The sequence below is a fragment of the Muscardinus avellanarius genome (genome assembly GCF_963383645.1).
Source record: "Muscardinus avellanarius genome assembly, chromosome: 16".
Lineage (NCBI taxonomy): Eukaryota > Metazoa > Chordata > Mammalia > Rodentia > Gliridae > Muscardinus > Muscardinus avellanarius.
This window is the reverse complement of record NC_137802.1, coordinates 28192636-28214960: the sequence shown is the minus strand read 5'-3', so window position 1 is coordinate 28214960 and position 22325 is coordinate 28192636. Positions and strand designations below refer to the sequence as shown.

General features: G+C 42.4%; 1 protein-coding gene across 1 annotated transcript in view; it reads left to right on the top strand.

The window, feature by feature from the left end:
* Positions 1-22325, top strand: part of CRLF3 (cytokine receptor like factor 3) — a gene marked incomplete at both ends in the record, with an annotated part of 50126 nt that overhangs the window by 25859 nt on the left and 1942 nt on the right. The window contains 6 exons of the mRNA XM_080713194.1: positions 342-549; positions 4568-4655; positions 6165-6342; positions 9890-10112; positions 13465-13597; positions 18163-18275. Coding sequence (XP_080569320.1) covers positions 342-549; positions 4568-4655; positions 6165-6342; positions 9890-10112; positions 13465-13597; positions 18163-18275 — 943 coding nt within the window. The remainder of the gene's footprint in view (positions 1-341; positions 550-4567; positions 4656-6164; positions 6343-9889; positions 10113-13464; positions 13598-18162; positions 18276-22325) is intronic.

The window sequence follows — 22325 nt, the reverse complement described above, 5'->3', positions numbered from 1 at the left end:
GTAGAATGCTCCTGGGGTTTAATCCCCAGTGCCAAGCCGGGCATGGTGGTGCACGCTTGTAATCCCCACGCTTGGGAGACGGAGACAGGAGGATCGTGCAGGTTCGAAGCCAGCCTCGCTGGCTTAAGAGACCCTGTTTCCAAATAAAAATATAAAAGATAGGTGTCTGGGAGTGTAGTCCGGAGGTAGAAGAGTTTCCAGGAACCCCAGTACCATCAAAAAATCCCCAGTACCAAAAAAAAAATTTGTTTTAATTAATTGGAGATATTTTACTTATGAATGGGGACTGTGATTAAACAACTTCTTAGAGATTCTGATTTGGAATTATTATGTTCTTTCAGATCAAAGAGAGTGCATCACAAACAAGGGATGTACTCAAACAGCATTTTAATGACTTGAAAGGAACCTTGGGGAAACTCCTAGATGAGCGGTTAGTGATTCTTTTGCAAGAGGTGGACACCATTGAACAAGAAACAATTAAACCACTGAATGACTGCCAGAAGCTCATAGAACATGGAGTTAACACTGCAGACGACTTGGTTCAAGAAGGTGAGATTCCAGGAATCCTATTAAATACAGTGCATTCAGATTGATATTTGATTTCTCTGGTAATAGTAGGCTTCCTGTGTGTGCTGTGGATGGGATTAGTCCTTGTTGACAGTTTTTATAGGATGACAGATATACATGAGGTACATGAGGTATCTTAGGGTAAGTAAAATGAAGTATTGATTAGAACCACTTACAAAACAGAGCTGGGTGCAGTGACACATGCCTGTAATCCAAGCTACTCCTGAGGTTGAAGCAGTAGGCTCACAGCTTTGAGGCCAGCCTTGACAACTTAACCAGACTTTCTCAAAATAAAAAATAAAGCTGGGCGTGGTGGCACACGCTTGTAATCCCCACGCTTGGGAGGCGGAGACAGGAGGATCGCGCTGGTTCGGAGCCAGCCTTGCTGGCTTAAGAGACCCTGTTTCCAAATTTAAAAATAAAAAAAAAAAGGTCTGGGAGTGTAGCCCAGAGGTAGAAGGCTTCCAGGAACCCCAGTACCACCAACAAAATAATAAATAAATAAATAAATAAAGCTGGGCATGATGGTGCACGCTTGTAATCCCAGCATTTGGAAGGCTGAGATGGGAGGATCTCAGTTCTAGGACAGCCTCAACTACTACTTAGGCCCTATGCAACTCAGTGAGACCCTGTTTCCAAATAAAGAATAAAAAATAGGCTGGGGGTGTAGCTTGGAGGTAGAATGCCCCTGGGTTCTATCCCCAGTATCGCAAAAATGAATGAATGAATGAATGAATGAATGAAATAAAAAGGGCTGTATCCAGGCATGGTGGCACATGTCTGTAATCCCAGTGACTCAGGAGGCTGAAGCAGGAGAATGGGAAGTTTGAGGCCCATCTAGGAAACTTATGGAAATCCTGTCTCAAACTACAAAATAAAAAGGGATGGGGATGTAGCTCAATGGTAGAGCATCCCCCAGTTCAGTCCCCAGTACTGAACCAGAAAAAAAAAAAAAAAAGGAGTAAATGAATTGTCTTAAATGGTTGGTTCTATTATACTAGTATTTGATTTATTGTTTATTTATTATTATTATTTTTTGTGGTAGTGGGGATGGAACCCAGGGGCATTTCTACCTCCGAGCTGCACCCCCAGCCCTATTTTTTTATTTTTTATTTTGAAACCGGGTCTGACTGAGTTGCAAAGGGCCTCACTAAGTAGCTGAGGCTGTGCAAACCATGATCCTCCAGTCTCAGCCTCCCAAATGCATGCACCACTATGCCTGGCAGTATCTCAGATTTGAGGACATCTTCAGCAATTCAGAGAGGCCCTCAAAAACTTAGTGAAACTCTGTTTCAAAATAAAAAATAAGCTGGGCATGGTGGTGCAGGATTGTAATCCCAGTACTTGAGAGACTGAGACAGGAAGATCACAGGTTCAAAGCCAGCCTCAACTGTTTAGTGAGATTCTCCACAATTTAGACCCTGTTTCAAAATAGAGAATAGCTATAGCCGGGCGTGGTGGCGCACGCTTGTAATCCCTGTGCTTGGGAGGCTGAGATAGGAGGATTGCACAGGTTCAAAGCCAGCATCAGCTACTTAGTGAGGCTGTCAGCAATTTAGTGAGACCCTGTTTCCAAATAAAATATAAAATAGGTCTGGGAGTATAGCCCCAAGGTAGAAAGCCTCTGGGTTCCACCTCTAGTACCACCAAAAATATAAAATAAATAAATAAATAAATAAATAAATAAATAAATAAATAATAGCTGAGAGTGGTGGCACAGGTTTGTAATCCCAGTACTTGGGAGGCTGAGACAGGAAGATCACAGGTTCAAAGCCAGCCTTAGCTACTTAGTTTCTTAGCAAATTAGTGAGACCCTGTTTCCAGATAAAATATAAAAATAATTCTGAGAGTGTAGCCTGGAGGTAGAAAGCCCCTGTCTTTCATCCCCAGTAACACACACACACACACACACACACACACACACACACACACACACACAAATAGGGCTGAGGGTGTGGCAGAGGTAGAATGCCTCTGGGTTTAATCCCCAGTTCCACACACACAAAAAAATAAGAAATAAAAAATAATAGCCAGGCGTTTGGTACATGCTTGTTAATCAAGCATTTGGGAGGCTGAGACGGGAGGAACGCCATTCACAAACAGCCTCAGATACTTAGGCCCTTTGCAACTCATTGAGACCCTGTTTCAAAATAAAGAATTAAAAAAAACTAGGGCAAGGGTATAGCTCAGAGGTAGAATGCTCCTGGGTTCCATCCCCATTACTGCAAAAAAAAAAATAAAATAAAATAAAACAAATAAAAAAGAATAATAAATAAAAAGCTGGGTGTGGTGGTACATACTGGTAATCCCAGTACTTGGAATGCTAATATAGGAGAATTGCAGGCTTGAAGCCAGCCTTGGCAATTTAGCAAGGCACTCAGCAACCTAATGAGACCCTGTTTCTTTTATTTTGGAGGGGGTACTGGGGATGGAGCCCAGGGACATTTTACCTCTGGGCTATACCCCCAGCCCTATTTTTTATTCCTTATTTTGAAACAAGGTCTCACTGAATCGCAAAGGGCCTCACTAAGTATCTGAGGCTCTCCAGGAACCACGATCCTCCTGTCTCAGCCTCCCAAATGCTGGGATTACAAGCCTGCGCCATCATGGCCAGCTCTGTTGTGTGACTTTTGATCTGATCTATGATTTTTTTTTGGGAAATCTGACGACATCATTGGCTTTTTAAGACCTTGTATCCTATTTTTCCTGTCAGGGTAGTATTTTGTTCCTATTTGAATTGATAAATATTCTTTTTTTTTTTTTTTTTGTGGTACTAGGGGTGGAACCCAGAGGATTTCTACTTCTGGGCTATACTCCCAGACCTATTTTATATTTTATTTGGAAACAGGGTCTCACTAAGTTGCTGAGAGCCTCACTAAGTAGCTGAGGCTGGCTTCGAACCTGTGCAATCCTCCTGTCTCAGCCTCCCAAGCACGGGGATTACAAGCGTGTGCTACCACGCCTGGATGAATTGATAAAGATTCTGTAGGAGGAACCTGGCATGGTGGTGCACACTTGTAATCCCAGTACTTAACAGGTTGAGTCAAGAGGATCAGAGATTCGAGGCCAGCCTCAGCAATTTAAGAACCTCAGGAACTTACAGGGTCCTGTTTCAAAAAAACAAAACAAAACTGGGGGTATAGTTCAGAGGTTGCCCTTGGGCTCAAGCCTCACCACGAAAGGAAAAAAAAAAAAAAAAGAACAACAACAACAAAAAAATCTATAGGCATTATGGGAACAAACAGTCCCTGGGCTGCTTTGTATAAAATTGGCTACCAAACCAAATTTGGTTTTATAGAATAGAAGCTTTTTATCTTTGGAAAATGTTGCCACTGTGTACCCCTTTTCTTCTTGGGCTTACCGAACCACTATCACTTTTTTTTTTCCTTTTGTGGTACTCGGGATAGAACCCAGGGGCATTCTGTCTTCAAGCTACACCCCCAGCCATATTTTTTGAAATAGGGTCTCACTAAGTAGCTGAGGCTGGCCATGAACCTGTGATCCTCCTATCTCAGTCTCCCATGTATTGGGATTACAAGTATGTGCCACCATGCCGGGCATTTTTGTTTTCTTTTCTCATCCATTTTTTTCTTTTTTCTTTCTTTTCTTTTCTTTTCTTTTTTTTCTTTTTTTTCTTTTTTGGTGTGTGTGTTACTGGGAATTGAACGCAGGGCCATTCTACCTCTGAGCTTCACCCTCAGTCCTATTTTTTATTCTTTATTTTGAAACAGGGTCTTACTGAGTTGCAATGGGCTTCACTCATTAGCTGAGACTGTCTGTGAACCACAGTCCCTCTCAGCTTTCTGTATGCTGGGATTAGAAGCATGCACCGCCACGCCTGTCATGAGTAACTTCTTAGTTTCTACTTTTTTTCTTTTGGGAATTTTATTGCTACATTGCTTATTAATTGTTTGCAAGAAAACTGGAGCCCCGTGTACACACTAGTTGTGTTGATTGCTTTACAATGTGCTCATTTTTTCACTCTTACTCTTGATTGTAGGTGAGATCGCCATTCTTGGTGGCATAGAAGAACAGAAGGAAAAACTGTGGAGCTTTACCAAAAAGGCCTCACACATTCAATTGGACAGGTAACAGGTTTGCCGTGTGTGTGTGTGTGTGTGTGTGTGTGTGTGTGTGTGTGTGTCTGACTGGATTGTGGTGTATGTGTTTGTGTGTGTGTGTGTCTGACTGTGGATTGTATCTAGGACCTCACACATGCTAATAAGCAAGTCCTAGCACTGAACTACACCCCTTGCCCTACCCTTCCACTCCCTTTCTTCCTCCCTCTCCTCTGTCCATCCTCCCTCCCTCCCTTTCCTTTTCTTCCCTTTCATTCCATTTCTTTCTCCAGGTCTCAGTATGCTTCCCAGTCTGACACTGAACTTGTCATCTTCCTGCTTCAGTCTCCCCAACACTGGGATTACAGACATGCCATACCTCATTGGATTTACTGTTATGCATTGAAACTATGCATCATTTTTACTCCTTGCTGTTAAAGATTCTTTTTTTTTTTTTTTTTTTTTGGGTGGTACTGGGAATGGAACTCTTCTACCTCTGGGCTACACTCCCAGACCTATTTTTATATTTTTTATTTGGGAACAGGGTCTCTTAAGCCAGCAAGGCTGGCTTTGAACCTGTGTGATCTTTCTGTCTCCGCCTCCCAAGCACGGGGATTGCAAGCGTGCGCCACCGCGCCCGGCTTGCTGTTAAAGATTCTGATGGAGATAGAAGCTAGGCGCTATGGCACATGCCTATATTCCCAGTCAGGGTCTTTCATAGATGTGAGACACTGAGGATTTTTTATTTATTTATTTTTGTAACTGATGATTGAACCAGGGCAAAGGGCCTAATTAAATAACTGAGGCTATTTGTGAACCTGGATCCTCCTGTCTTAGCCTCCCGAAAGCCTGGATTACAAGTGTGAGCCACCATGCCTGGCTTTATATTTTATTTATTTACTATTATTATTATTATTATTATTTTTTATTTTATTATTTTTTTTTTTTAGTTTTTTGGTGGTGCTGGGGTTCCTGGAAACCTTTCTACCTCTGGGTTCCACTCCCAGACCTATTTTTATAATTTTTTATTTATTTATTTGGAAACAGGGTCTCTTAAGCCAGCAAGACTGGCTTCGAACCTTCGCAATCCTCTTGTCTCCGCCTCCCAAGCGCCGTGGGTATTATAAGCATGCGCCACCAAGTCTGGCTATTTACTTATATTTGGTACTGGAGATGGAACCCAGGGGCATTCTACTTCTGAGCTATACACCCAGCCCTATTTTTTATTCTTTCTTTTAATCCCAGCATTTGGGAGGCTGACACAGGAGGATCTCGCTTCAAGGACAGCCTCAGCTACTTAGTGAGGCCCTTTACAACTCAGTGAGACCCTGTTTCAAAATCAAGAATAAAAAATAGGGCTGGGGGTGTAGCTCAGAGGTAAAATGTCCCTGGGTTCCATCCCCAGTACCAAAAAAAAAAAAAAAAAAAAAGGACTAAAAACTGGGGCTGGGAGTGTAGCTCGAAGGTACATTGCCCCTGAGTTCCGTCCCCGGTACCGCAAAAAACAAAAAACAAAAAACGATTCCTGTGGTTTTTCAGCTTACCAGAAGTGCCCTTACTCGTGGATGTGCCTTGTTTATCTGCTCAGTTGGATGATTCGATTCTTAACATCGTGAAAGACCACATTTTTAAGCATGGAACAGTAGCATCTCGCCCACCAGTACAGATAGAAGAACTAATAGAGAAACCTGGAGGCATCATAGTACGATGGTGTAAGGTATGTAATTCGGAGTTGCAGAAGTGACTTCAACATTATGGAATTGAGATTTATTAACTACCTATTTTTTTGGTGGTACTGGGGATGGAACCCGGGGGCTTTTCTACCTCCGGACTATTTGGAAACAAGGTCTCATTAAGTTGCCGAGAGCCTCACTATGTAGCTGAGGCTGGCTTCGAATCTGTGCGATCCTCCTGTCTCAGCCTTCCAAGCGCTGGGATTACAAACGTGTGCCACCACGCCCGGCTCATTAACTACCTTTGAATCTTTTCTTTTCCTCCCAAACCAAATTCCAGTTTCCTTTACAACTAAAGTCACTGGGAGCATGAAAGGAGGTAGCTTATAGTTTGAAATAAACAGTTTTGAAGTTACTTTTTTTGTGTGCAGTTGCTGAGGATGGAACTCAGGGCTTCATTCTTGCTGGGAAGTGCTGTATCACGGAACTACATCCCCAGAGCATGCTTGTAATCCCAGTACTTGGGAGGCTGAGAGAGGAGGATCGCAGATTTTTGACCAGGGGTGCAACTCAGAGGTAGAATGCCTCTAGGTTCCATCCCCAGTACCAAAAAAAAATTAAAAAAAATAAAAAGTGAAAAGGGCTAGGGATATAACTTGGGGGTAGGATAACTGTTTAATCCATAGTTCCAAAAGAAAGAGACTAAAGCCACCGCAAGATGATAGTAAATATTAAATAATGTTTTCAGTTCAACATAGAATCTCTAAAATAAGATTTCTGGAGCCGAGCGTGGTGGTGCACACTTGAAATCCCAGCATTCAGGAGGCTGAGACCAGAGGATAGTGGTTCGCAGACAGCCTCAGCTACTTAGTGAAGCTCTTTGCAACTCAGCGAGACCCTGTTTCAAAATCAAGAATAAAAAATAGGGCTGGAGGTGTAGCTCAGAGGTAGAATGCCCCTGAGTTCCATCCCCAGTACTGCCAAAATAATAACAATTATAAAATAAATAAATAAATAAAAATGAAAAATAAGATTTCTGAAGTAGTTATTATAGTTTGAGCATTGCCCAGATATTTGTATATTAAATCATTTTATGTGAATGAATTACCGTATTTTAAGTAGAAACCATGTCCAAATTAGCTATAGTGTCTTTGGCTTTTGATAAATATATCATTCAGAGGTGAGTATTAGCTTCTGAAAGTGACTTTCTTTTTATTTATTTATTTATTTATTTATTTATTTATTTATTTATTTGCGGGTCTGGGGATGGAACCCAGGGGCATTTGACCTTCGAACTATGCCCCCTGCCCTATTTTTAATTCTTTATTTTGAAACAGGGTCTCACTAAGTTGCGGAGGGCCTCACTAAGTAGCTGTCTGAACCACAATCCTTTCTTAAACAAAATTTTTCCCCAAATGTTGGGATTACAAGCATGCGCCACCACGTCTGGCCCCAGGTCTATTTTTAATTTTTTTTTTTTTTTTGGTACTGAGGATGGAACCCAGGGGCATTCTACTCCGAGCTACACCCTCAATCATATTTGTTTATTATTATTATTATTATTATTATTATTATTATTATTATTATTGGTGGTACTGGGATTCCTGGAAGCCCTTCTACCTCTAGGCTACACTCCCAGACCTATTTTTTTATATTTTTACTTGGAAACAGGGTCTCTTAAGCCAGCGAGGCCGGCTTTGAACCTGAGAGATCCTCCTGTCTCCGCCTCCTAAACTCGGGGATTACAGGTGTGCACCACCACGCCCTGTTTGTATTTTTTATTTTGAAAGAGTCCCACTGAGTTGTAGAGGGCCTCACTAAGTAGCTGAGCCTGGCTGCGAACCTGCAGTCCTCCTGTCTCCGCCTCCCAAACGCGGGGATTACAAGCGTGCACCACCACACCCATCGCTCGCTCTCTCTTTTTTTTTTTTTTTTTTGCAGGTCTTGGGGTATTTTACCTCCAAGCTACAGCCCCTGCCCTATATTTTATTCTTTATTTTGAAACCGGGTCTCACCGAGTTGCAGAGGGCCTCACTAAGTAGCTGAGGCTGTCTGCGAACCGCTATCCTCCGGTCTCAGCCTCCCAAATGCTGGGATTACAATGTGTGCCACCACACCCAGCTCCCCCAGCCCAATTTTATTTTTTATTTAGGAACAGGATCTTGCTGGGTTGATTGGAGCATCGTTAAGTTGCTGAGGCTGAAGCTGAGCATGGAGGCGCATGCTTGTAATCTTGGGAGGCTGAGACAGGATGATTGCAGGTTCAAGGCCAGCCTCAGTTACTTAGTTAGGCCTTCTGCAATTTAGTGAGACACTGTTTCAAAATAAAGAATAAAAACTGGGCATGGTGGTGCACACTTGTAATCCCAGCATTTGGGAGGCTGAGACAGGAGGATTTCATTTCGCAGACAGCCTCAGCTACTTAGGCTCTTTGCAACACATTGAGATCCTGTTTTCAAAGTAAAGAATAAAAATTAGAGCTGGGGGTATAGCTCGTTAGATGGAATGTCCGTGGGTTCCACCCTCAGTGCCACACACACACCAAAAAAAAAAAAAAAAAGAAAAGAAAAAAAAGAAAGTAAGAACAAAAAGGAAAGGAAAAAAAGAATAGAATAAAAAATAAGGTTTTATTTTAAAAAATATGCCCCAAGGTTTAATCCCTAGTACCACTAAAAGAAAATGTTGTTGAGGCTGGCCTTGAGCCTTTTTTCCTCCTGTCTCATCCTTCTAAGTACTGGGGTTACAAGCATGGGCCACCATGTGCAGCTTATTTTTTTATTTATTTATGCATGTATGTATGTGTGTATGTTTTGTTTTGTTTTGTTTTGTTTTGCAGTCCTGGGACTGGAACCCAGGGGCATTCTACCTCTGAACTATACCTCAGCCCTATTTTTTTATTTTTTATTTTGAAACAGGGTCTCACTTAGTTGCAAAGGGCCTCACTGAGGTATTGAGGCTGTCCGTGAACCGTTATCCTCCTGTCTCAGCCTCCCAAATGCAGGGATTACAAGCGTGTTCCATTATGTCTAGTGTGTGTGTGTGTGTGTGTGTGTGTGTGTGTGTGTGTGTATGTATATATATATTTATTTATTTTTGCAGTACTGGTGATTGAGCCTGAGGGCATCCTACCTCTGAGCTACATGCCCAGCCCTATATTTTATTCTTTATTTTGAAATAGGGTCTTGCTAAATTGTAGAGGTCCTCAGTAAGTACCTGCAGTCTTCCTGTGTCAACCTCCCAAGTACTGGGATTACAAGCATGTACCACTATGTCTGGCTTATTTTTTATTTGGAAGCAGAATCTTGCTGTTTCTGTAGCTGGTCTCAAAACTGTGATTCTCCTGTCTCAGTTTCTCAAGGACTGGTATTGCCAGCACGTGCTGCCACATCCAGCAGGAAACAGAACTTCTTATATCTGACAGGGATGTATTAAACACATAGGTTAGTAAGGAAAAGAAAGGAAGTAGTGATGGTATATTTCTCATAGCCTTCACCAGAGTAGCCTATATTCAGCACATGGACCTAAGTTCTTGGTTCAAAATGTCCCCATTCATTTTCTGGTTTATACCTAACTTAATGCCTTTCTCCTTAGGTGGATGACGACTTTACAGCCCAAGACTACAGGCTTCAGTTTCGCAAGTGTACTTCAAATCATTTCGAAGATGTTTATGTAGGTTCTGAAACTGAATTTATAGTATTGCACATAGATCCCAATGTTGATTACCAGTTCAGAGTCTGCGCTCGAGGAGATGGCCGACAGGAGTGGAGTCCTTGGAGCGTCCCCCAGATAGGTCATTCCACATTGGTGCCTCATGGTATGCTGCTAACTTTCTCACTTCTGAAGGTTAACTATGTATAGGAACACTTGTATGCTATGGTGAGAGCAAGCATTGATCATCTTTTTCCTAAGGATACATTCAGAATTGATAGAGTAATTGTTTAATGTAAAATTTATTTTATCACCTCTTATCATTGAAGTCGAAAAATAATGGTAGACAGATTCTTAGCATCACCTGAAATCAGAGATTGAAAATATTCTATAGACACTGAATTTTCAATAAATATCTGGGCAGAGGTATTTCCTTTTTTATTTGCTTGTTTTCTTTCTTTGGTATTGATTATTAAACCCAGAGGCATTCTAGCTGAGCTATACCCCAGCTTGTTTTATTTTTTAAAATATTTATTTGTTTGCTTATTTTTGTGATACTGAGAATGGAGCCCAAAGGCATTCTATCTACAGGTGCCTCTCAGCCTTGCTTTATTTTATATTTGGAAACAGGACCTTGCTAAGTTGATGAGTATCTCACTACTTGCTGAAGCTTCCTGGAACCTGCATTCCTCTTGTCTCAGCCTTCCAAGAGCTGGGATTACAAGATTGTGCCACCATGATTGGCTCTTTATTACTCATTTATTTATTTTTGTGGTTCTGAGGATTAAACCTAGGACCTCACTCATGTTAGGTATGTTCTCTACCACTGAGCTACACCCACAGCTCTCTTATTTATTTATTTATTTATTTATTTATTTATTTATTTATTTATTTATTTATTTTTAGTCAAGATGCTGCTAAATTACCCAGGATTGTAATCCTTCTGCCTTAGCTTCCGAAGTAGCTAGGAATAAGTGCTTGTCCTGTGATGCCTGGCAGAATTTTTCTTTTTTCTTTTTTTTTTTTTTTTTTTGTACGGAAATGGAACCCAGGGGCTTTCTACCTCTGCGTTATACTTCCAAACATTTTTTAATTTTTTATTTGGAAACAGGGTCTCACTACATGGCTGAGAATCTCACTAAGTAGTTGAGGCTGACTTCAACTCTGCACAATCCTGTCTCAGCCTCCCAAGCACTGCGATTACAAGCATGCACTACTATGCCTGGCAAATTTTTCTTTCTTTTTTTTTTTTCGGTACTGGGGATGGAACCCAGAGGCATTCTGCCTCTGATCTATACCCACAGCCCTACTTTTTTATTCTTTATTTTGAAACAGGGTCTCACTGAGTTGCAAAGGGCCTCATTAAGTAGCTGAGATTGTCCACGAACCAAGATCCTTCTGTCTCAGCCTCACAAATGCTGGGATTACAAGCATGCGCCACCACACCCGGCTTTTTTTTTTTTTTTTTTTTTTGCAGTACTAGGGATGGAACCCAGGGGCATTCTACCTCCAAGCAACACCTTCAACTCTATTTTATTCTTTATTTTGAAAGAGGGTCTCACTGAGTTGCAAAGAGCTTCACTAAGTAGCTGAGGTTGTCCACAAATCATGATCCTTCTGTCTCAGCTTCCCAAATGCTGGGATTACAAGCATGTGCCACCTTGCCTGGCTAAATTTTTCATTTTTTAATGTGATAGTCTGGATTGAACTTAGCCTCACACATGGTAAACATATTTTTGTTGTTGTTATTGTAGTTTTTGTTGTTGTTTTTGATGTGTGTGTGCTGGGATTGAACCCAGGGGCATGTGAACTGGGATTGAACCCAGGAGCATTCTACCTCTGAGCTTCACCCTCAGCCCTATTTTATTTATTTACTGTGTGTGTGTGTGGGGGGTACTGGGGGTTAAGCCCAGGGGCATTCTTCCTCCAAGGTACACTTCCAGGCATATATATATATATATATATAATTTTTTTTTGTACTAGGGGTGGAACCCAGGGGATTTTCTACCTCTGGGCTATACTCCCAGACCTTTTTCATACTTTATTTGGAAATAGGGTCTCACTAAGTTGCTGAGAGCCTCACTAAGTATCTGAGGCTAGCTTTAAACCTGTGCGATCCTCCTGGCTCAGCCTCCCAAGCACTGGGATTACAAGTGTGCGCCACCATGCCCAGTTCCCAGCCCTATTTTTACTTTTATTTTGAAACAGGGTCTCACTAGGTTGATGAGATTCACCACTTGTTGAGGCTTTCCTGGAACCTGCGATCCTCCTGTCTCAGCCTCCCAAGTACAGGGATTACAGGTGTGTACCACCACACCCAGTTCGTTTTTCATTTTGCAAAAGAGTCTCACTAAGGCCTTCACTAAGTGGCAGGGTTAGCCTGGAACCTGAGATTCTCCTGCCTCAGCTTCCCAAGAACTAAAATTACAGGAATGTGCTACCACACCAGTATAATTAGTTTTTATTGTGTGTGTGTGGTGCTGAGGATTGAACCCAGGGGCATTCTACCTCCAAGCTACACCCCCAGCCCTATTTTTTATTCTTTATTTTGAAAAAGGGCCTCACTGAGTTGCAAAGGTCCTCACTAAGTAGCTGAGACTGTCCGCAAACCTTGCAATCCTCCTATCTCAGCTCCCAAATGCTGGGATTACAAGTGTGCGTCATCACACCCGGCTCCTTAATTAGTTCTTAATCAAGTTGTAAGCCAGGCATGATAGTGCATGCCTGTAATCTCAGTTCTTGGGAGGCTGAGAAAGGAAGATTGCAGGTTTCAGGACAGCCTCAGCACAGTGAAACACTCATCAACCTGTTCTAGAATAAAAATAAAAAGGTCAAGGGGTATGGCTTAGAGTTCAAATGCCTCTGGATTTAATACCTAGTACAAAAAAAATTAGGTTGTTATAAGCTCAAACAATTAAACTGAATCATGACTTTATTAGATAGGAGATAACACTTACTTGATTTTCCATGCCAAAATTGCACAAGAATATAATAAGATGTTTTTGTAATTTGTGGGACTGACCATGATACTCCATTATTAAATACTTTATTTATTTATTTATTTATTTATTTATTTATTTATTTATTTATTTATTTTTGTGGTACTGGGGTTCCTGGAAGCCCTTCTACCTCCGGGCTACACTCCCAGACCTATTTTATATTTTTATTTAGAAGCAGGGTCTCCTAAGCCAGTGCGCGCGGCTGGCTTCGAACCTGCGCGATCCTCCTGTCTCCGCCTCCCAAGCGAGAGGATTACAAGCGTGCGCCACCACGCCCGGCCCAATACTTTATTTTTTTAAACTCAGTCATAACCCCTATGAACTTCATTTCTAAGTTCTATTTAATGTGTCTGTATTGAAGTTACCTTGAAAGGAATTGGGTAAGGGCCAACTGGGTGATGTGTGCATGTATGCCTCCACCATCTTGTACCCCACTAGCATGTATGACTACAATGCACCAACAAAAAAATTTTTAAAAGAAAGGATTCTAATAATTATTAATATCTTTGCTTTTAAAAGAGTGGACAACTGGCTTTGAGGGATACAGTCTGAGCAGCCGAAGAAATATAGCATTGCGGAATGATTCTGAATCCTCAGGTGTTCTCTACTCCAGCGCTCCAACCTACTTCTGTGGGCAGACATTAACATTCAGGCGAGTAAATATTAAAATATCCATCTTAATCTGGTGCCGGGGTCCAGCCCTAGTAAGAGTCGGGGTTTGTGTGTTGGTGAGAGAAGAGTCGAGGTCGTGAGAGAGACGCTGACACACGGAAGACCAGCTGCAGTCTACTCTGTTTATTCAGAACTTATAACAACTTTTATACTTTCTTTCATGCAGGACAGAAAAAACCATATTCACATTAAGCAGCCAAGTTCAAAGAGAAAAAAGATTCTTTAACAGACCTCAGGGCAGGGTGCCAGACATTTAATGAATCATAGAAAGTCAGCTTTGTCTTATATCACAAGGTCAGCTTGAACCTAGTCTTATATGTTGGGTCAAACTAAGGTCAGTTTGAACTTAATCTTTTGGCCCAGACTTTGTCCTTGGGAAAACATTCTTTGCTGACGGAGTCTCTCACAAGCCATCGCACACCTATTTTAGTTGATAATGCTTATACATAAGATTCCAATTACACATATTGATCCAAATCATCTTAAAATAATTTTTTGAAGAAGGAGATGCTATTCATGTTTCATGGGGGGCTTAGGCTCTTGCGGGCCCCCTGACTGAACTTTGGCTCAAGGCCAGCATGAGATGCTCTAGCAATCTGGGTACACACCTCTATGTCCCAGGTATTTGGGATTCAGAGGCTGGATGTGTGTGTATGTGTGTGTTGGTAGATTGGTAGAGATTGAACCTAGGGGCATTCTACTTCTGAACTGGAACCCCAGCCCTTTTTATTTTTTAATTTTTTTTTGGGGGGGGGTCTGGGGATGGAACCCAGAGGCATTTGACCTCCGAGATACACCCCCTGCCCAATTTTTTATTCTTTATTTTGAAGTAGGGTCTCACTGAGTTGCGGAGAGCCTCACTAAGTAGCTGAGGCTGTCCGTGAACTGTGATCCTCCGATCTCAGCCTCCCAAATGCTGGGATTACAAGCGTGCACCACCACGCCCAGCTTATTTTTTTAATTTTGAAACAAGAGTCTCACTAGGTTGATGAGAGTCTTAGTACAAGCTGTGGCTGTACTGCGATCCTCCTGTCTTAGCTTCCCAGGTACTGGGATTACAAGCATGCACCCTCATGCCTGGCCAGGAAGATCTCTCAAGTCCTTAAATTTAAGACCAATTTAGGCAACATATTGAGATCCTGTCTTAAAATAAAAAATATTGTTAGCTGGGCATGGTGGCGCACACTTGTGAGGCTAAGACAGGAGGATTGCACAGGTTCAAAGCCAGTCTCAACTACTTAGTGAGACTCTCAGCAACTTAGTGAGACCCTGTTTTCAAACAGTATATAAAATAGATTTGGGAGTACAACCTGGAGGTAGAAAGCCCCTGGGTTTCACCTCCAGTACCCCCCAACACACACACACACACAAATTGCTTTTTAATAATAAAATATCTAAAGATAGGCTTGGTGGCGCATGCTTATAATCCCAGCATTTGGGAGGCTGAGACAGGAGGATTGTGGTTCACAGCCAGCCTCAGCTACTTAGTGAGACCCTTTGCAACTCAGACCCTGTTTCAAAAATAAATAATAAAAAATAGGGCTGGGGGTGTAGCTCGGAGTTAGAAAGCTCTGGGGTTCAATCCTCAGTACTGCTAAGTAAGTAAATGTCTAAGCCAGTCATGGTGGCACATGCTTGTAATTCCAGTACTTGGAAGGCTGAGACAGGAGAATCTTAGTTGTTTTGTTTTGTTTTGATTTTGCAGTACTGGGGATTAAACATGGGCATTCTACTTTTGAACTATACCCCAGCCCTATTTTTTATTCTTTATTTTGAAATAGGTTTCACTAAGTTGTGGAGGGCCTCACTAAGTGGCTGAGGCTGGCCATGAACCTGCAATCCTCTGTCTCAGCCTCCCAAGTACTGGGATTATAAATCTATGCCACCATGTCAGGCTTGAATCACAGGTTTGAAGCCCACCTGGCCTCACTAAACTTAGTTCTCCCATCCTCTCCCCTAAGATGTATACCTCGGCCCCACTTGGCTCACTGAAACTCAGTAAGTGAAGTATATCTTAGCTAGACTTTGCATTTTTGTCATTTATTTTCTTTGAATGTGGAGGGAAAGTATTTTCTCTTCTTTTTTAAAAGAATTCCTCTTTCTTTCTCCTCCTTTCCCTCTCTCTCTTTTTCTCTCTCCCTCCTACTCCCTCCTTCTCTCTCTCTCTGTGATACTGGGGATTGAACTCAAGGGCATTCTACCTTCAAGCTATACCTCAGCCCTATTTTTTAATTATTTTTTTATTAGTTGTTCTAGGGATGAACCGAGGGTAATTCTACTTCCAAGCTACATCCCTAGCCCCACCCTTTTTTGGTGCTACTGGGGTTCCTGGAAACCCTTCTGCCTCCGGGCTACACTCCCAGACCTATTTTATATATTTTTAAATTTGGAAACAGGGTGTCTTAAACCAGCACTGCTGGCTTCGAACCTGCACGATCTTTCTGTCTCCGCCTCCCAAGCGCGGGGATTACAAGCGTGTGCCACCACACCCGGCTCCCTACCCCTTTTTAAATTTTTTATTGCTTGTTTTTTTGTTTGTTTGTTTCGATACTGGGGATGGAATCCAGGGCCATTCTATCTCTGAGCTACACCCCCAGCCCTATTTTTTATTTATTTATTTATTTTGGTGGTACTGGGGTTCCTGGAAGCCATTCTACCGCCGGGCTACACTCCCTGACCTATTTTTTATATTTTTTTAATTTGGAAACAGGGTCTCTTAAACCAGCAAGGCTGGTTCCGAACCAGCGTGATCCTCCTGTCTCCGCCTCCCAAGCGCGGGGATTACAAGCGTGCGCCACCATGCCCAGCTATTCTTTATTTTGAAACAGGTTTTTACTTAGTAGCTGAGGCTGTCCGCAGACTGCGATCCTCCAGTCTCCGACTCCTGAATGCTGGGATTACAAGAGTGCGCCACCATGCCTGGCCCCTAGCCCTATTTTTTATTCTTTATTTTGAAACAGGGTCTCACTGTGTTGCAGAGGGCCTCACCAAGTAGCTGAGGCTGTCCGCAAACAGCGATCCTCTGGTCTCTGCCTCGGATGCTGGAATTACAAGTGTGCCCCACTACGCCCAGCCATTTACTTATTTATTTTTGTACTGGGGATGGAACCCAAGGGCATTCTACCTCCAAGCTACACCCCCAGCCCTATTTTTTTTATTTATTATTATTTATTTTGAAACAGGGTCTCACTGAGTTGCAGAGGGCCTCACTAATTACCTGAGGCTGTCTGTGAACCATAATCCTCCTGTCTCAGCCTCCCAAATGCTGGGATTACAAGCCTCTGCCACCACGTCTGGCTTTTAATTTTTTTTATTTTAAAACATAGTCTCAACAAGGTTGATGAGAGTCTCAGTACTTGCTGAGGCTGTCCTTGAACCCGTGATCTGTCTCAGCCTCCCAAGTACTGGGATTACAAGGATGTGCCACCACGCTCAGCGTTATTATGACTTTAGTGTTCCTTGAAGTTCATGTATTGGAAACTTAATCCCCAAGGAAATAGTTTTGAGATGTGGGAACTTTAAGGGGCAGTTAGGTCATGAGAGCTATACTCTTACTGATGTATTAATGTCATGATCACAGTATTGGGTTACACAAAAAAAACTATACAAGATGTTGCTATGCTACATACTATAGAAAGTTGTAACACAGGGGTAAATATTTGTGTATTTAAACATAGAAAGGTACAGTAAAAATACTACACCATAGAAATTTTTTAGCTCCATTTTATTTTTAGGGGCATCATCATATATGAAGTCTGGCATTGGCCAAAATGTTACACAGTGCAGCAGTGCATATCTCTACAAAACATTTGGAACAGTGCTCACAATGTAGTACTATAGGAGGTTCAGTTTATTTTCCCTTTTTTTTTTTTTTTGGTGGTACTGGGAATTGAACCCATGATATTCTATCTCTGAGATACACCCCCAGACCTATTTTTTATTCTTTGTTTTGAAACAGGGTCTCACTAAATTGAAAAGGGATTACAAGCATGTGCCACCACACCCACCTTTTATATTTATGTATTCATTTATTTTTTGGTATTGGGGATGGAACCCAGGGACATTCTACCTCTGAGCTATACTCCCAGTCTCATTTTGTTTTTATTTTGAAACAGGATCTCACTAGTTTGCTGAGTCTTACTGCTTGCAGAAGCTGTTCTCGAACCTGTGATCCTCCTGTTTCAGCCTTCCAAGTACTGGGATTGCAGGCATGTGCCACCAGGCCCAGCTATAAATTGTTCATTTTAAACTGGTATCTGTTAGGTATCATGCTACATTTTTAAAAAACAAATAATTTTTTTTTTTCCAGTACTGGGGATAAAACCCAGGGATATTCTACCTCTGAGATAGACCTTAGCCCTTTTTTTTTTTAGTCATTTTATTTTTTTGAAACAAGGTCTCACTGAGTTGTAAAGGTTCTTGCTAAGTAGCTGAGGCTGTCCGTGAACTGCAGTCCCCCGGTCTCGGTCTCCATCTCTCACATGTTGGGATTACAAGCGTGGGCTGCCATGCTTGCCCAAAATAACCTTTCTGTCTTATTTACAGAGTTGAAACTGTGGGACAACCAGACAGAAGAGACAGTATAGGAGTGTGTGCAGAGAAGCAGAACGGCTGTGACTCTCTGCAGCGGGATCAGGCTGTGTGTATTAGTACCAATGGTAAGAAGGGGATAACCTGTTTTCCTTGAAATAAGTTACTGTAGTAAGATATGAATCTGGCTGGGCGTGATGGCCCAGGCTTGTAGTCCCAGTACTTAGGATGCTGAGACAGTAGGGTCATAGGTTCAAGACTAGACTCAGCAATTTAAGGAGACTAAGTAACCTCGCCAGACTCTGTTTGAAATACTAAAAAGTAAAAAAAAGGGTTGGATATATAGCTTGAAAGTCTTGAAAGTAAATGCTTCTGAGTTCAATCCCTAGTACTACCAGGGGGGGGGGGGGATGTGTCCCAGTGTCACACATTTATCAAAGATGATTTAGTCCTTTTTTTTTTTTTGTAGTAAGGATTGAACTCAGTACTTCCTGCATGCTAACATACGCTATACCAGTGAGCTACATCCGAGTCTTTAGAAATGTTGTTTTAAACCCTTCACAAGCCGGGCGTGGTGGTGCACACTTGTAATCCCCGCGCTTGGGAGGCGGAGACAGGAGGATCGCGCATGTTCAAAGCCAGCCACGCTGGCTTAAGAGACCCTGTTTCCAAATTTAAAAAGTATAAAAATAGGTCTGGGAGTGTAGCCCAGAGGTAGAAGGGTTTTCAGGAACCCCAGTACCACCACAAAAATTAGGGAAAAAAAAACCCTTTACAGGCTGGGTGTGGTGGCACACACTTAAAATCCCAATGCTTGGGAAGCTGAGACAGGAGGATCTCAAATTTGAGGCAAGCCTCAGCTCCTTGTTTCATAATAAAAATATAAAATAGGGCTAAGAGTGTAGCTCAGGGGTAGAACGCTCCTAGGCTCAATTCCCAGAACCAACAAATTAAACTAGCTCTTTACAGATATAAAATATATAAATTGAGCTGGGGGTGCAAGTCACTAGTGGAGTGCTTTGTAGCATCCATGAGACCCTGTGTTCAACCCCCAGTGCTGGGGGGAAGAAATAAAACAAGCCATTGTAGTCATTATGTTTACTTTTTGAGGTATGAGTAGTATTAATGCCAATTTCATAGATGACAAAAACTAAGAATTGAGGGGGGTTATGTAACGAGTTTGTTTGTTTGTTTGCGGGTCTGGGGATGGAACCCAGGGGCATTTGACCTCCGAGCTATACTTCTGCCCTATTTTATTCTTTATTCTAAAACCGGGTCTCACTGAGTTGCAGAGGGCCTCACTAAGTAGCTGAGGCTGTCCACGAACCGCGATCCTCCAGTGTCAGCCTCCCGAATGCTGGGATTACAAGCGTGCGCCACCACGCCTGGCTGTAACTAGTTTAAATTCATAGCATGGAAGTAACTTGGAAGCTACTGAACTGAGATTTTTTTTTTTTTTTGTGGTACTGAGGGTGGGACTCGGGCTTTTCTACCTCTGGACTAGACTCCCGGACCTATTTTTATACTTTATTTGGAAACAGGGTCTCACTAAATTGCTCAGAGCCTCACTAAGTAATTGAGGCTGGCTTCGAACCTGTGCGATCCTTCTATCTCAGCCTCCCAAGCGCTGGGATTACAAGCGTGCACCACCACACCTGGCTCCCTGAACTGAGATTTGAACTGGCAGTCAGCCTCCTGATTTTGTTTGTATAGGTCACCCAAGTCTGCCATCTTTATCCTGTAGATTAGGTTACTATGAAAAAATTATTTTATTTTATTTTATTTTGTGTGTGTGGTACTGGGAATTGAACCCAGACGCATTCTAACTTTTAGCTACACCTCAGCCTGATTTTATTACTTATTTGGAAACAACATCTTGTTAGGTTAATGAGACTCTTACTACTTACTGAGTCTGCCCTCAAACTGTGATCCTCCTGCTTCAGCCTCCTAAGTACTGGGATTACAACCCTGCGCCACCATGCCAAGCTTTTTTTTTTTTTTTTTTTTTTTTTTTTTTAATACTGTGGACTGAACCCAGAGATTCACATATGCTGGGCAAGGAATTTTTCATTGAGCTACACCCCAGCCTTATTTTTCTCGTGGTGCTGGGGGTCTAATTCAGAGTATTCTACCTCTGAGCTACACCCCAAAACCTATTTTACTTTGAAACAGTGGCTTGCTGCATTACCATGTGTGCTGCTTATAATCTTCCTCACCTCCCCAAGTACTGGGATTACAGGCATTTTTCACCATGCTCAGCTATTTTTCATTTTTTATCTTGAGACAGGGTCTCACTAGTTACCAAGGGTGGCATCAAACTTGTGATCTTCCTACCTCGGCTTACTCAGTATCCAGGGTTATAGGTGTGTGCCACCATACCTGGCAAGGTTAAATTTTTTTCCCTTGGTAGGGGCATTCTACCTCTGAGCTACAACTACAGCCCTATTTTTTGTTCTTTATTTTGAAACAGTTTCACTAAGTTGTAGTGGTCCTGCAAGTTGTGGAAGGGCTTCCTAAGTAGTTGGGGCTGGCTGCAAACCTGTGATCTTTCTGTCTCAGCCTCCCAAGTGCTGGGATTATAAGCATGTACCACCACAAAGCATGTGCCACCACGCCTGGCTAAGATTACTTACTTACTTACTTACTTACTTACTTACTTACTTACTTATTTATTTTTGCAGTACCGGGGATGGAACCCAGGGCCATTCTACCTCCTAGCTTCACCCCAGCCCTATTTTTTATTCATTTTGAAACAGGGTCTCACTAAGTTGCAGAGGGCCTCACTAGTAGCTGAGCTGTCCTTGACCACGATCCTCCTGTCTCAGCCTCTCAAATGCTGGGATTATAAGCATCTGCCACCATGCCAGGCTAAGATTACTTTTTAAATTTTTTTATTTATTTGTTTATTTTTTTGCGGTAAGGGAGATGGAACCCAAGGGCATTGTACCTCCAAGTTACACCTCAGCCCTATTTTTTAGTCTTTTTATTTTTGAAACAAGGTCTCATTGAGTTGCGAAGGGCCTCGCTAAGTACCTGAGGCTGGCCGTGAACTCTGATCCTCTGGTCTGCACCTCCTGAATGTTGGGGCCTGGCCCTAGATTATTTTTAATATGTAATCTTAAGTGCTTTTGGGTTCCTTATTCCACAGTAGAGACACTTTAGAATCACTACTAAGGGGCTGGAGAGTAGCTCAGTGAACTAATAATAGTGCTTGCTATGAATGTGAGAGCTCTTAGTTCAGTCTCCAGTATTGCAAAAAAAAAAAATTTAAATAACAATGTCAGAATGTTGAGTTAAGCTGGGCGTGGTGGCACATGCTTATAATCCCCACGCTTGGGAGGCTGAGACAGGAGGATCGCGCAGGTTCGAAGCCAGCCTCAGCTGGCTTAAGAGACCCTGTTTCCAAATATAAAATAGGTCTGGGAGTGTAGCCCAGAGGTAGAAGGCCCCTGGGTTCCATCCCCAGTACCACACACACACACACACACACACACACACACACACACACACACAAAAAGTTCCATCCCTAGACCCACAAAAATAAATAACTAAAATAAATAAATAAAATAAAGAATAAAAAATAGGGCCGAGGGTGTAGCTCAGAGGTAGAATGACCCTGGGTTCCATCTCCAGTACCAAAAAAAAAAGGTGAGCCAGGCGTGGTGGCGCACGCTTGTAATCCCCGCTCTTGGGAGGCAGAGACAGGAGGGTCGCGCAGTTTCAAAGCCAGCCGTGCTGGCTTAAGAGACCCTGTTTCCAAATAAAAATATAGAAAAATAGGTCTGGGAATGTAGCCCGGAGGTAGAAGGGCTTCCAGGAACCCCAGTACCACCAAAAAAAAAAAAAAAAAAGTGAGTTAAATATACAATGCAGCACGGTGTGGTGCACGCTTGAAATTCCAGCATTTGGGAGACTGAGACCGATAAGATCACGGATCACGGACAGCTTCACCTACTTTGCAACTCAGTGAGACCCTACTTCAAAAATAAAAAGACTAAAAAATAGGGCTGGAGGTATAGCTTGGAGGTAAAATGCCCCCTGGGTTCCATCTCCATTACCGCAAACACACACACACACACACACACACACACACACACACACACACACACACACACAGTAGCAGGGCGTGGTGGCATACACTTGTAATCCCAGTACTTGGGAAGTTGAGACGGGGATCA